At 37.2% G+C, this 12,942-nt stretch overlaps 1 protein-coding gene across 4 annotated transcripts in view; it reads left to right on the plus strand.

The window, feature by feature from the left end:
• Window positions 1-224: 224 nt before the first annotated feature.
• htt (huntingtin) overlaps window positions 225-12,942 on the plus strand; it is a 53,073-nt gene continuing 40,355 nt past the window's right edge. For 2 of the 4 annotated variants that reach the window (XM_056241338.1, XM_056241339.1), the window contains exons 1-12: window positions 225-642; window positions 3,928-4,011; window positions 5,374-5,494; window positions 5,864-5,923; window positions 6,379-6,458; window positions 6,662-6,800; window positions 8,299-8,440; window positions 8,534-8,712; window positions 9,712-9,916; window positions 10,950-10,994; window positions 11,186-11,263; window positions 11,937-12,490. In XM_056241338.1, the coding sequence (XP_056097313.1) occupies window positions 545-642; window positions 3,928-4,011; window positions 5,374-5,494; window positions 5,864-5,923; window positions 6,379-6,458; window positions 6,662-6,800; window positions 8,299-8,440; window positions 8,534-8,712; window positions 9,712-9,916; window positions 10,950-10,994; window positions 11,186-11,263; window positions 11,937-12,490 (1,785 nt within the window). In that variant the 5' untranslated portion in view covers window positions 225-544. The remainder of the gene's footprint in view (window positions 643-3,927; window positions 4,012-5,373; window positions 5,495-5,863; window positions 5,924-6,378; window positions 6,459-6,661; window positions 6,801-8,298; window positions 8,441-8,533; window positions 8,713-9,711; window positions 9,917-10,949; window positions 10,995-11,185; window positions 11,264-11,936; window positions 12,491-12,942) is intronic. The other 2 variants (XM_056241340.1, XM_056241341.1) reach the window with 2 other exon arrangements.

Below are 12,942 nucleotides of genomic sequence, written 5' to 3' on the forward strand. Positions count from 1 at the left end.
TAGAAGTTATCAACATAGATTATGGACAGGGATAAAGCATGGAGCGAAGGCAATAACATGTAGCCTATTTTTTTGCAGAAAAAGAGATCACAGTCACAAGTTAAAATAGCTACTTTAATAATTGATCTGCTTAAGTCAAAATGCATGTCACCCAGACTTCTTATAGATACATCTTCACAGATTTTATTATGAAATAGAGGACTTTCATTTTGACAGGAGTTTTATTACCCGGAAATACAGCAGAACCGTTGCTCCCCGAACCCTGCATTAAGATGGCTTTCAGAACTGGACATGTTATCAACTACCCTCTGAACATTTTGTTTGAATACTGGTCATAATCGTATGGTGTGTGGAAATTAAATCGAATTTAAGGGGGGTTTGGACCCTGGAAGCGGTGTCCAATCTCGACGACACCTTCAGTTTCCCTTCGGCATTCTGCACAGCAGCGCTCGCTATCAGCGCTGCTACACTGGCTGAAGTGTTGAGTTTGTAAATATTATCAGCTCTCCAATCAGACTCCATCTAGACCAGTGCTTCTGTTAAAATGGCCACCATGGAGAAACTGATGAAAGCGTTTGAGTCTCTTAAATCATTCCAGCAGCAGCAAGGCCCGCTGTCGGCCGAGGAGCTCGTCCAGAAACAGTGAGTGCTGAACTGATTGTTTTTAATGCAGTTTAACGCTTCGATGATTCATCATCATTATTATCATCATCATCATCATCATCATCATCAGGGTGCTGACATCACCTGACACAGTCGCCATACTATTGTTATTATCACATGCATGAGGGCTGAGTGTTTTCTCGTATAAGGATGATTGTAGTTGTTGTCTTGGGTTTAAAAATCACATGGTGCTCAACTCGTTAGAAGTGTCATACAGCCTGTCATAGATTCTGCGCCAATTTCGAGATAAACAGTACGCACTCCTTTAGAAAACGTAGGAAGCATGTTATTGTATATAAATGAACCAAGAAATAACTCCTTATTTCTTGAGTACTGTTACAAAACCAGATACTGGAAAGTGTTTATATAATATTTATTTTGTATGAAGCTGAAAATCTGTGTTTGAATGCAGCCTCTTGGTTTTTCCATCTTCTTGTCTTGTCAGCTCCCCAAAATATGCCAGATATTTATTATACACTTTGACTAATCTGTATCAGAGAATGAATGGATGGCTCAAGCCAAGTTTTAGCTACAACTATTTAATTGTCACCCCAGTCACACTGAATATCTTGCAAATTCACAATATTTTGTGCCTCACACATGTATTAGATGCAAGAGCCATTATTTTTCTGGTGTTGCTAGCTCTTAAGTTGAATATATATTAAACATTTTGTGAAGTGTTGAATTATATGGTCTCAGCATAGTTGGTTTTGAAGTATTGAGGATTAATATGATGTCGTAATTCTGATAAAATCAGATGAAGAACATTCTATTGATTATCACTGGTTCATTTCAAAGTGGAAATGCTATTTTAATTAGAAAAGCTTTTTAAAATCATATTTCGAAGTATATTAAATGCTTTAAACAACAAACTCTAAATAAATACGTTTGAAAAGTCGTTGGATGGGAATTATTTGAAAATTGAGTGATTTCTTCATTTAGGACACACGGAGCATTGGGATGGTTCACTTTGCATTTTATCAGCACTGAGCATTTGTTAATTAATGAGAATTAATAAATGATTGTTCTGTTAATGAGACAGATTTACATTATTGTGGATAAAACCTCACAAGATAAACTGTTTGGTTTAGTACTATTTTGGATGTTAAAGGGTTAGTTTAAAAATGAGTGATCCCATAATTTATTCACCCTCAAGCTATCCTAGGCGTCTAAACAGTTATTAAAAAATATCCTGGATCTTCCAAGCTTTATAATGGGAGTGAATGGTACCTTGTTTTTGGAAGCCCAAAAAAGCACATCCATCCATCATAAAAGTAATCCATACGGCTCCAGGGGGTTAAAAATGGCCTTCTGAAGTGAAGCAATGTGTTTTTGTGAGAAAAATATCCATATAACTTTAGAAACTGGCTTCCAGTAACATCCGTCCGCACATTAACCTAGAGTCTAGTTCCGGCGGAAGACTGACCTCTGACCCGACGAAGGCGTAGCGTAAGCTAGGAGAGAATAGACGCCTCTCACGGTTAAAACAAATAGGGCTGTGCAACAAACTCAAGCTCCTCCGACATTTCTAGTAGTCTTCTAATTCTAATTCTAAAACTCTTCTAGTGTTTTTTGCTCTATCCCCTGCACTTCCGTGTTCAATATGTCATGCGTTGGGTCAGAGCTCACTCTTCCACCGGAACTTGACTTGTATACGGCCTTTACCGGAAGCCAGTAATTTGTTTATAAAGTTATATATATGGATTTTTTTCTGACAAAAACGCATCGCTTCACTTCAGAAGGCCATTATTAAAGGGATAGTTCACTTTGAAATTCATTTTTGGTATGTTTTAGCTTACCTCAAGGGCATCCAAGATGTAGGTGTCTTTGTTTCCGCAGTAGTTTCAATTTTGATATTTTTAGGTCAAACCGTTCTTGTCTGTCAGTCATATAATGCATGTCTATGGTCACTCCCTCAAAGAGCATGCACAGAGAAGTCCAAATTAAACATGATTTAATGACTTGTCTTAAATGTAAGTACACATTGATGGCCTAAGACACGAAACGAGCGGTTTGTGTGTGATCTGAGGGCGCAGGCGCTTCGGTCTTTTCCGGCAAGCGCCGGAAGTGATCTCTCGCGCGTGCGTGTACGTCACTCATACAATTTTTTATATTTTTTTATTATTTTCTTTTACGACGGTTTAAACATCCCGGATAAGCGCAAATTAGTACCATTTTAATTAGCCGTCTTACCTACAATCTCTGCTCTGTGTAAACAATGAGTGACGTATATGCACGAGAGTTCACTTCCGGCGCTTGCCGGAAAAGACCGAAGCGCCCGCGCCCTCAGATCACTTGGACGTGGCTGTGTTTAGACCTGCATTATATGACTGACAGACAAGAACGGTTTGACTTAAAAATATCAAAATTGAAACTACTGCGGAAACAAAGACACCTACATCTTGGATGCCCTTGAGGTAAGCTAAAACATATCAAAAATTAATTTCAAAGTGAACTATCCCTTTAACCTCCTTGAGCCGTATGGATGGATTACTTTATGATGGATGGATGCGCTTTTTTTGGGCTTCAAAATCTAAGGTACCATTCACTCCCATTGTAAAGCTGGGAAGAGCCAGGCTATTATTTTAATATAACTCTAATTGTGTTTGGCTGAAAAAAGAAAGTCACTCACATACACCTAGGATGGCTTGAGGGTGAGTAAATTATGGGATAGTTTTCATTTTTGGGTGAACTAACCCTTTAAGAGCAGCCAAGTGATCAACCACTGCAATAGATGACCTATTATATAGTTTTTAAAGGTTGAAGAATGCTCATCTACTGATGTCATTTGTTTGTGTTTAAATAAATTCAGTTTTGTTGTGGATCACCACCAGTGAAAAGTGATTTTATATGCGCTGCAATCCAGAAGAACATCTTTATTGCTGCTATGTTAGCAAGATTGCATTAACCTAATGGATTTAGGTAATCAGCAGCGCTGACAAATTAAACACAATTTGCCTAACTACTGTGGCCCAACATAATGTACTCCCTTACAGATTAATGTCTGATTTTCAGCTCAATTTCTTCTGATTAGAGGTTGAGTTGCATATTATATCTGTGCTGAAGATGGTGTGTTTACATTGAAATTTCACAGGGATTTAATTAATAATACAATATTAATTATTGTTCATCTATCCAAAATGATCTGTTTTACTTTGTAGACAAATAGTGATTCAAATAATGTGATTACATTATTCATGAAATGTTCTTATTCATTTTATTTTGTTTTCATGACTTCCACAGTAACACTGTGTTTTCTTACAGAAAAAAAGACCTTGCTACAACCAAAAAGGACAGAGTGACTCATTGCTTGACGATATGTGAAAACATCGTGGCACAGTCGCTGAGGTATGCAACAGTCAATGGAGGGGCACGTCAGATTAAAGACCCACTCCGATGAAAATAATGTTTTTCTAGGTGTTAACATGTTCTTGTGGCATTTTTCTGATGTTAGAGGACATATCTTAAGAAAAAAAAGCTCAAAGTTGTATTTCTGAGTATTTCTACATTCAAATGGCTGTGAATCAGTAGCAGACGCTAAAATGCCGGCTAAAATAGACTGGAGTTGTGACGTAGTAACTCCACTGGGCGTCTCCACACGCGACGTCTTGGAGTGAAATAATGATCGGTGATCGGTGATAACTTTGATTAACTTCGGATAATAATAATTAACGTATATATAATACTGTTGCCCCACCGGTATTGGGGGTGTAAGCTAGCGGGAGAGACAGAGCTCTCAGCAACGGGCAGGGGGAGGGTCGTCTCCGTGCCAACGGCTCCGCCCACAACGCATAGGCGAATTGCTAATGAGCTACTGCCGCTCTGCTGAAGCGAAGTCCCAGAAAACGGCACAAGTTTTGTGATTTTTGCTAAAAATGGCATAATCATAATTTAAAGACCACTGGGAATGTTTAAAAATAGCTCAAAATATGATCGGAGTGGGACTTTAAGGATAATCAGATTTGGTCACGTTTTATGAGTCATTTGCAAAAGCCTATTGGTGCTGAGGCTAGGTTGGTTTTTTTCATCTTTGGAATGCAAATTCAGTGAAGGTATTTAAGATGAAAACCCCTCATTTATCACAGATCACCTAGCAAAGTTTAACGTGAATTCTAGCAGTTCAGTTAAGTCCAGTTCTTTCAGCTTTAATGCACTTGTAAAAACAGCAAAACATATTAGATTATTGTATACTTTTAAAAATCCAAAACAGACGTGTTTTGATCTGTTTGAATCACATTAGAAATGTGCTGTCCTTCGCCTGTAGGTCAGCATGTGTTTAAAAGTTTGGGGTCGAAAATATTTCTTTCTTTTTTTAAGTCTCACTTTCTTATGCTCACCAAGGCTGCATTTATCTGATCAAAAATACATTAAAAACAGTAATATAGTGAAATATTATTACAATTTATAATGACTCCTTTCTATTTGAATAATCTTAAAATGTAATTTATTCTTGTGATGGCAATTCTACATTTTCACTTTTCAGCAGCCATTATTCCAGTCTTCAGTGTCACATGATCCTTCTAATATGCTGATTTGCTATAAACTCAATCAAATGGCTAAAATAAATGGACAAAGCGGTACTTAATGTTCATAATTAATGACCATATTTTATCCAGGCCAGTGCTAATTTAAGAGCTTTAGCCCATCATGTTTAGCACACTAGTATTGTTAGCTGTATGTGTAATGTATGTTATTGCACTTTGTTATTAGGACGTCTCCAGAGTTCCAGAAACTGCTCGGAATTGCTATGGAAATGTTCTTGCTGTGCAGCGACGACAAGGAGTCTGACGTCAGGATGGTGGCAGATGAGTGCCTAAACAAAATCATCAAAGTAAGTCATGCATTGTTTGTATGTCATATATTCATTTGGATGATGATTATAGTGATGTTTTGTATTTAATTATAATATAATTTCTTTGTGTTTTTCAATTCATGGTAATTTGTATAGCGCTTTTCACAATACACATTATTTCAAAGCAGCTTTACAGAAAAAAGAAAGTCCATATTACAATTTAGAGTGTTCTGTTATCAGAGGTAACTTGTCTAAGTTATGTATTTCAGAAATGTACATAATCACAGTTAGCTAAAAATGTAGTAATTTAATGCAGGGTTAGGGTAGGTAATGCTATTGAAGTAATGAATACTTGTTTGTTAACAAATGATTATGACATTTAGAAAATATATATGTTTTTCTTTTCAGGCATTGATGGATTCCAACTTGCCTAGACTGCAGCTTGAACTTTATAAAGAGATTAAAAAGGTGAATCAGATTGCATTTTTCTCTTTATGGGTTTGAATGTATTTTCACCAGGAACAAAAGTTTGTCTGGCTTTTTTTTAGGGATGCACTGAAATTTCGGCTTCCGAAAATCATCTGCGGAAAATTGTGTTTTTGGCTGAAAGAGAAAAACAGCTGAAAATATGAGCAGCAATAATAATATAAAAGTAATAATAATAATGATTTCTGACAGATCATGTGACACTGAAGACTTATGGAACAGCTGCAGAAAATTCAGCTCACATAATAGAAAACATTTATTTTAAATTGTTTTTTTGATCAAATAAATTCAGCCTTGGTGAGCAAAAGAAACTTGATTAAGAAACATTTAAGTCTTAACTATTCCAAACTTTTGACTGCCAGAGTACAGGGGTCTTGTTCTCTCTAATGACCTGTACTGATCGCTAACCGAGCATTACTCTGTGTCTATTGTCACAGAACGCTGCCTCTCGGAGTCTGCGGGCAGCCCTGTGGAGGTTTGCTGAGCTTGCTCACCTGGTGCGTCCACAGAAATGCAGGTATGCTTATTGACTTAAAGTCAGTTACTTCCATTGGTCTGTTCAGAAATAAGCGAAACTGATCCTGGGTTAGTGATTACAAAGTGAAATTCAGATTTAGAAAAAGCTGTAACATGCTTCTTCTAATTGTATCGATCAGCAAACATACAGGAATGTATCCTCAGTCACTCTTATCTTTATCTTTCTCTCTTTTTTTCTTTTAGGCCGTACCTTGTGAATCTGCTGCCATGTCTGACACGGATCACAAAACGTCAGGAGGAGACTGTGCAGGAAACTCTTTCTTCTTCAATTCCTAAAATCATGTCTGCCCTTGGACACTTCGCCAATGACGGAGAGATCAAGGTATTTAATGCAGTCTGTGAGTTCAGTACTAATGAAATATTGTGCTAGCTTTTAAAAAACCCAAAGGAAACCACTGTAACCTAAGCCAATACTGTGTTTTTGGTTTAGTTGAATGTTTGTCAAAGTAAAAGGTTTCCAAAGAACACATCACCTGATTTTCAGGTGGAAATGTACCTCGACTCAAAAGTCATGCCACAGCAATATTAACCATTCAGGGTGGCCTCATTCATTTGACATGTCAGTTAAGATTCCCCTGGCCTGAATTCTGTGATTTGGCACTTCAGTGCGGGATTTCCCTCACTGTTATCTTCTCTCACTGTCTGAAGCTGTAAATGCGCAGTGGTGACATCATCTTCTCAATATGGAATGTGACTCAGTCAGATTGGATTTAATTTTCCATGAGCCTCCGCTCCCTCACATCAGTTAGAGACGGAAACTGTCTGTTCCCTTGCCAAGAACACATTCACATTTAAAGACAGGGGAATTGTCATTTTAGTGCTGTTTTCTGATGTTCTCATTTCATATGCAAGGTCAAGTGAAGGTCATTGGGAAGACAGGAAACAAAGACAAATCAATTTGTGTAGCTATGCAAACATGTTAGGACTGCTTAAACGGTTAACTACAGTTCTTATGCTCACCAAGGCTGCATTTATTTGATCAAAAATACAGTAAATAACAGTAATATTGCGAAATATTATCATCGTTTAAAATAGCTGTTTTCTACTTTAATGTTTTGAAATATAATTTATTCATGTGATGGCAAAGCTGATTTTTCATCAGCCATTACTCCAATCTTCAGTGTCACATGATCTTTCAAAAATCATTCTAAAATGCTGATTTGTTGCTCAATTATTATTGGTGCTTAATTATTAACAATGATTATTATAATTCTCAATGTTGGAAACACTGATGATAATGGTTAATATTTTCGTGGAAACCATAATCCATTTTTTTCCAGGATTTTTTGATGAATAGAAAGTTATTCTTTTTTAGAACAGCATTTAATTGAAATAGAAACTGAGTCCAGGGAGGGAATTTAGAGGGGGGACAGAGTTCCAGTTAACATAATAGATCCATGTTTTATCCATGTAATACTGTAGCCTCCAGATGCAAATAATTGAATGCATAAATATAGTGGGATTTTCTGCATCTATGGTTTAAAAATATTAAATATGTCCTCAAATAGGGTCCCCCGATGAATCTCGGTCACTTCCACCACTGATTATATCCTTATTTATGCAATCTTTTGCAAAAGAGGGATCACAAATTAAAAATTCAGTTAAAAAGTCAAAAATGAAAAAGTTTGTGCATAAGCAATCATGTTCCTAGACTTGCATAAAAACCTAAACTACAGTTAAAGTATTATTTATATATAAAGCAGTGTTATAATTAATAAAGCAACTTAATAGGATTTCCGAAATGTATAAATCCCACTTTTTAAATGACTCTTATTCATATGCGGTCATTTTAAATGTTGCACTTATGAATGTTTATTTAGATGGTGCTGAAGGCCTTTGTTGCCAACCTGAAGTCCAGTTCTCCCACTATTCGCCGAACAGCGGCCAGCTCGGCTGTCAGCGTGTGTCAGCACTCACGCAGAACACACTACTTCTACACATGGCTCCTCAACGTGCTGCTCGGTAGGACGCCCACACACTGGACAAACAGACTCCGGCAAAACCGCCCGCTTCAAATGTCTTCATTCAGTTGCCTGTTTTCTTCCTCTCTCTCAGGTTTGGTAGTGCCGGTGGATGAAGAGCATTCCAGTCACCTGATTCTGGGTGTCTTACTGACGTTGCGCTACCTGATGCCTCTTCTTCAGCAGCAGGCTCCTAACAGCAGTCTGAAGGGCAGCTTTGGGCTCGTTCGTAAAGAGGCAGACGTCACTCCTGCACCTGAGCAACTCGTACAGGTGCCAGAGCTAATAAACTTCATTGCATCTTTGTGATTTAACATATTGATCTAATGGAAAACAGGATTTTCCTGACTTAACCTGCCATTTATTGAAATTCATATATTACCGTTCAAAAGTTTGGAGTCTGTGAGATTTTTTTTACAAATGTTTTTGATAAAAAATGCAGTAGTTTAAAAAAAATAATATTTTCAATTTAAAGTAGGCTAACTGTTTTTATTTGAATATTTTTTTTAAATGTTATTTATTCCTGTGATGGTAAAGCTGAATTTTTAACATCATTATATTCTTCAGTGTCACATGATCCTTCAAAAATCAATCTAATGTGCTGATCTGTTGCTCAAGAAACATTTTTTTATAATGAATGTATAATCCTATTATTATATAAAAACAGTTGCGCAGCTTATATTTTTATGGAAACAATCATACGATCTTTTTTTTTTTTTTTAGGATTCTTTGCTTGATAGAAAGTTCAAAAGTTTATATTTGAAATATAAATCTTTTGTAACAATGTAAAAGTCTGTAATTTTTGGATCCATTTAATGCATCCTTGGTACTGTATGTAAAAGAAATGTAGAACATGTAGTTCAGAAATCATGTTTGTGATAATGTCATAACTGTTATGACATGACCACCAATATTTATATATCATCCCCATTCAGCAACTTAGGAGGGTTGCCGTTATTTGTTTTAGGCAATCATGACATTTACAAAAATAAGTCATTTAACATTTTTAAAGGTACAATAGCAAATGCACACTTTTTAATTCTTAGGGTTTATAGAGAGGGTTAAAATGATTATGTAACTAACTATGAACTGTTTTTAATGCACAAAACCCAACATTATAATTGGAAAAATGTTATGATCACTTCTAGTTGTACAGATAATTTTGGAGTTTAGAGTTGGTTGCTTTATTATGTTTGTCTATGTGTGTTGGAGTGATTCATTCCGTGTGGCTGTGTGTTTGTGCACGTGTAAAGCCCTTTCTTGTGTTCTTAGGTCTATGAACTGACCCTGCACTACACGCAGCACTGGGATCATAATGTGGTGACGGCATCTCTGGAGCTTCTGCAGCAGGTGTTTCGCACTCCTCCCCCTGAGCTCCTGAACGCACTCATCACACGCGGCAAAATCACACACACCAGTGTCTTCAGAGAAGAGACCGAGAGCCGCGCACGCAGTGGCAGCATCCTCGAGCTCATTGGTAAATATCGCATCATACAGACCGTTGCGTTTATCCTATTAGTGCTCATGCCACAAAAGTTTGGTCAGTCGTCTTTGTTAAACTGTCAATGGAAAAGCATCTTGTGAGAAAATAAGGTTTGCTTTGGGTATATAAGGGACTTTAATAAGTAGAAGTCGACCAATATTGGATTTTGTTTATACCGATAACTAAAATTGGAGAACATGGCTGATAACCGGATTAATCAGCCAAAAGTCTTTAAAATCAATAATATGAAAGAAATCTTCCCACTTCATGTAAAATGTTACTGAATTTTATTATAAAATAAACAATGATGACATAACCATAATCATTTTTGTAATTATTATAATAAATAAAAATTGGTGACTACTAACATTTTTTTTTTTTTACTTGTATAACTTCTATACTTATATAAATAATCTACAAGGAAGGGAGAGAGGAAAAAAAATGGAATGGAAATGGATGGGAAAATATTATGAAATTGTACATATTATATATCCACGTACCCTCACAGGAATGTTATACCGTGCTCACATTTTAGATGTATATATTTTAACTTGCTCACACGTTATTTTGTGCATAATCACTTCATAAACTTTATTTACCGTAGTAAGAACAGCACATGTAGCACTTTATAACTATTTCAAACTATTGCATCGATTTACTGATAACCGATAGTTCAGTGCAGATTAATTGGTAAAAACGATATAAATGAGTTATCTTTATAAGTTGTTAAAGTTTTCTTTTTTCAGTTGAATTGATTTTAGTTGGTAAAGTTATTTGCTACTCACTATTACTAATAACAACTCTTAATAATTCAGCTCTTAATATTTCTCACACTGCTTATTAATATGTTCTATCCTGTTTGATAACTAATCATTAATCTGTCTGTATCTTCAAGATTGACTGCACCACTGCAATCCAATTTTTTCACCATGCATGTGCTTTTCATTCTCTGCTTATTCCTTCCTCTAACCCTCCAAATGAATTTTTGGGCTTTTTCTGCTCTTCGCTTCCTGTTTCCTGCATACAGCCGGTGGGTCAACATGCAGTCCTCTCCTCCTCAGGAAGCAGAAAGGTGACTTCTTGTCTGCCCTTATTTTGCGTCTAACCTACTGACATATTTCTCGGCTGTCTGTGGCATGTTGGTAGAACTTCCCTAGTTTTAATAATGAATATGTAATGAGAGTTTTAGGAATGTGTTTGGAATAGAAAATGTTTATTGTATTATATTATAATGCTATGCCTTGAATCTTGTGATTGTCTTAGGTAAGCTGTTGTCAGGTGAAGAAGAGGGTTTGGAGGATGACCCTGAGAGGGCAGAGGTCACCACTGGATCCTTCACAGGTAAGTTGAGGAGAGGTGTGCTGTTATGTTTGACGTTCTCCTGACAGATGAAAAAAATATCCCATAAACTTACCTTAAAGGAAGGAGCAGAGCCATATTTAGGAGCCTGAAAATCATGCACACTATTGTTCAAAAGTTTGGGGTCAGTAAGATTACCTTTAAATAATTCACCAAAATTAATACTTTTTTCAGATAGGACAGTAAAGCCATTTACAATAGTACAAAAGATTTCAGTTTTAAATAAATCCTGTTGTTTGAACTGATCTATTCATCAAAGAATACAGAACAAATGTATTACTGTTTCCATAAAAATATTAAGCAGCACAACTGTTTTCAATATTGATAATAATAAGAAATGTTTCTTGAGCATCAAATCGGCATATTAGAATGATTTCTGAAGGATCATGTGACACAGAAGCCTGGAGTAATGATGCTGAAAAATTCTGCTTTGCCATCAAAAGAATACAGCATATTTTAAAATATAGTCAAATGGCAAGCAGTGACACAACACACCTTCACCATGGCACCATGAATGTAGCATTTTTCATAAAATGTAAAATGTAAAAATCTAGTTAATATTCAATTTTACATACTCTTTGGATTCAAACAAATACATTTCATGTATTGTGCAGCAGGAATAATGCATTGTTGCACTCTTTCACATTTCCCCAAGCCTCGGTCGGTGGCGACAGCTCCAGTGAAGCTCCCTCCTCATCAGGCGTTTCGTCTCTTGGCACATCTGACATCATCACAGAGCAGCCACGCTCCTCCCAGCATACCCTGCAGCCGGGGGACTCAGTGGACCTGAGTGCATCAGAGCAGGGTGTAGGGCCTGATACTCCTGATGAGGAAGATGAGGAGGACATGCTAAGCCGCAGCTCAAGCGGGGGCGCTGGGGTCGTCAGCACGTCCGGCGACTTAATAGCGGATGGCAACCAGATGTCAGTGGGAGCCATGTCATCGTCGCCCCCTAGTGACAGTTCCCAGACGACTACAGAGGGGCCGGACTCCGCCGTGACGCCTTCAGACTGCGCCGAGCTCGTAAGTGTGACCATCACCAGCAGGCGCTCTCGGAACCCTTCACCACCTTCCCCAACTCCCACCGAAGGGCCGGACACACACTCCGAAAGCGAGTCATCTATCTACAGGCCATCCTCTTCCTCCTTCTCTACCTCGTCTTCTTCCTCCACCTTTTCTGCCATCTCTTCCTCTAGCAGTAGTGACCAGGTCAGCAGAGGACAGGGGGTGAGGTTATTGTTGCTCGTCCCCGCCCCTGAAAGGACCCCGCCCCTTATTTGCCCCGCCCCCACATGCACGACCTCTCTCCTGAGGTGTTCAAACGCCTTTATTTACCTCATTCTGGACCCAACAACAATGATGCTGATGTCAGATCGGTTTTAAGGGATCGTCATTTGAAGATGAATCAGTGTTGTTATTGTTAATTAAAATGATAAATAAAATTAGATAAATAGTTTTGATAAAATAAAATATTTTTAGATTAATAATTTTTTTAAATAAAAATTAGATATGTTGCTTTGGCTACTAGCTAAAACTTTATAAGTTGGAGTATTACGATTAACTAAAGCTGAAATAAAAATAAAATAAAAAAGAAATATTTGAGGAAAACAAAAACTAATAAGCTCATTTCAGCCAAATTAGAAGACTGAAACTTACCACTT

The sequence above is a fragment of the Rhinichthys klamathensis genome, unplaced genomic scaffold (genome assembly GCF_029890125.1).
Source record: "Rhinichthys klamathensis goyatoka isolate OS25496 unplaced genomic scaffold, OSU_Roscu_1.1 h1tg000636l_1, whole genome shotgun sequence".
In the NCBI taxonomy this organism is placed as follows: Eukaryota; Metazoa; Chordata; class Actinopteri; order Cypriniformes; family Leuciscidae; genus Rhinichthys; species Rhinichthys klamathensis.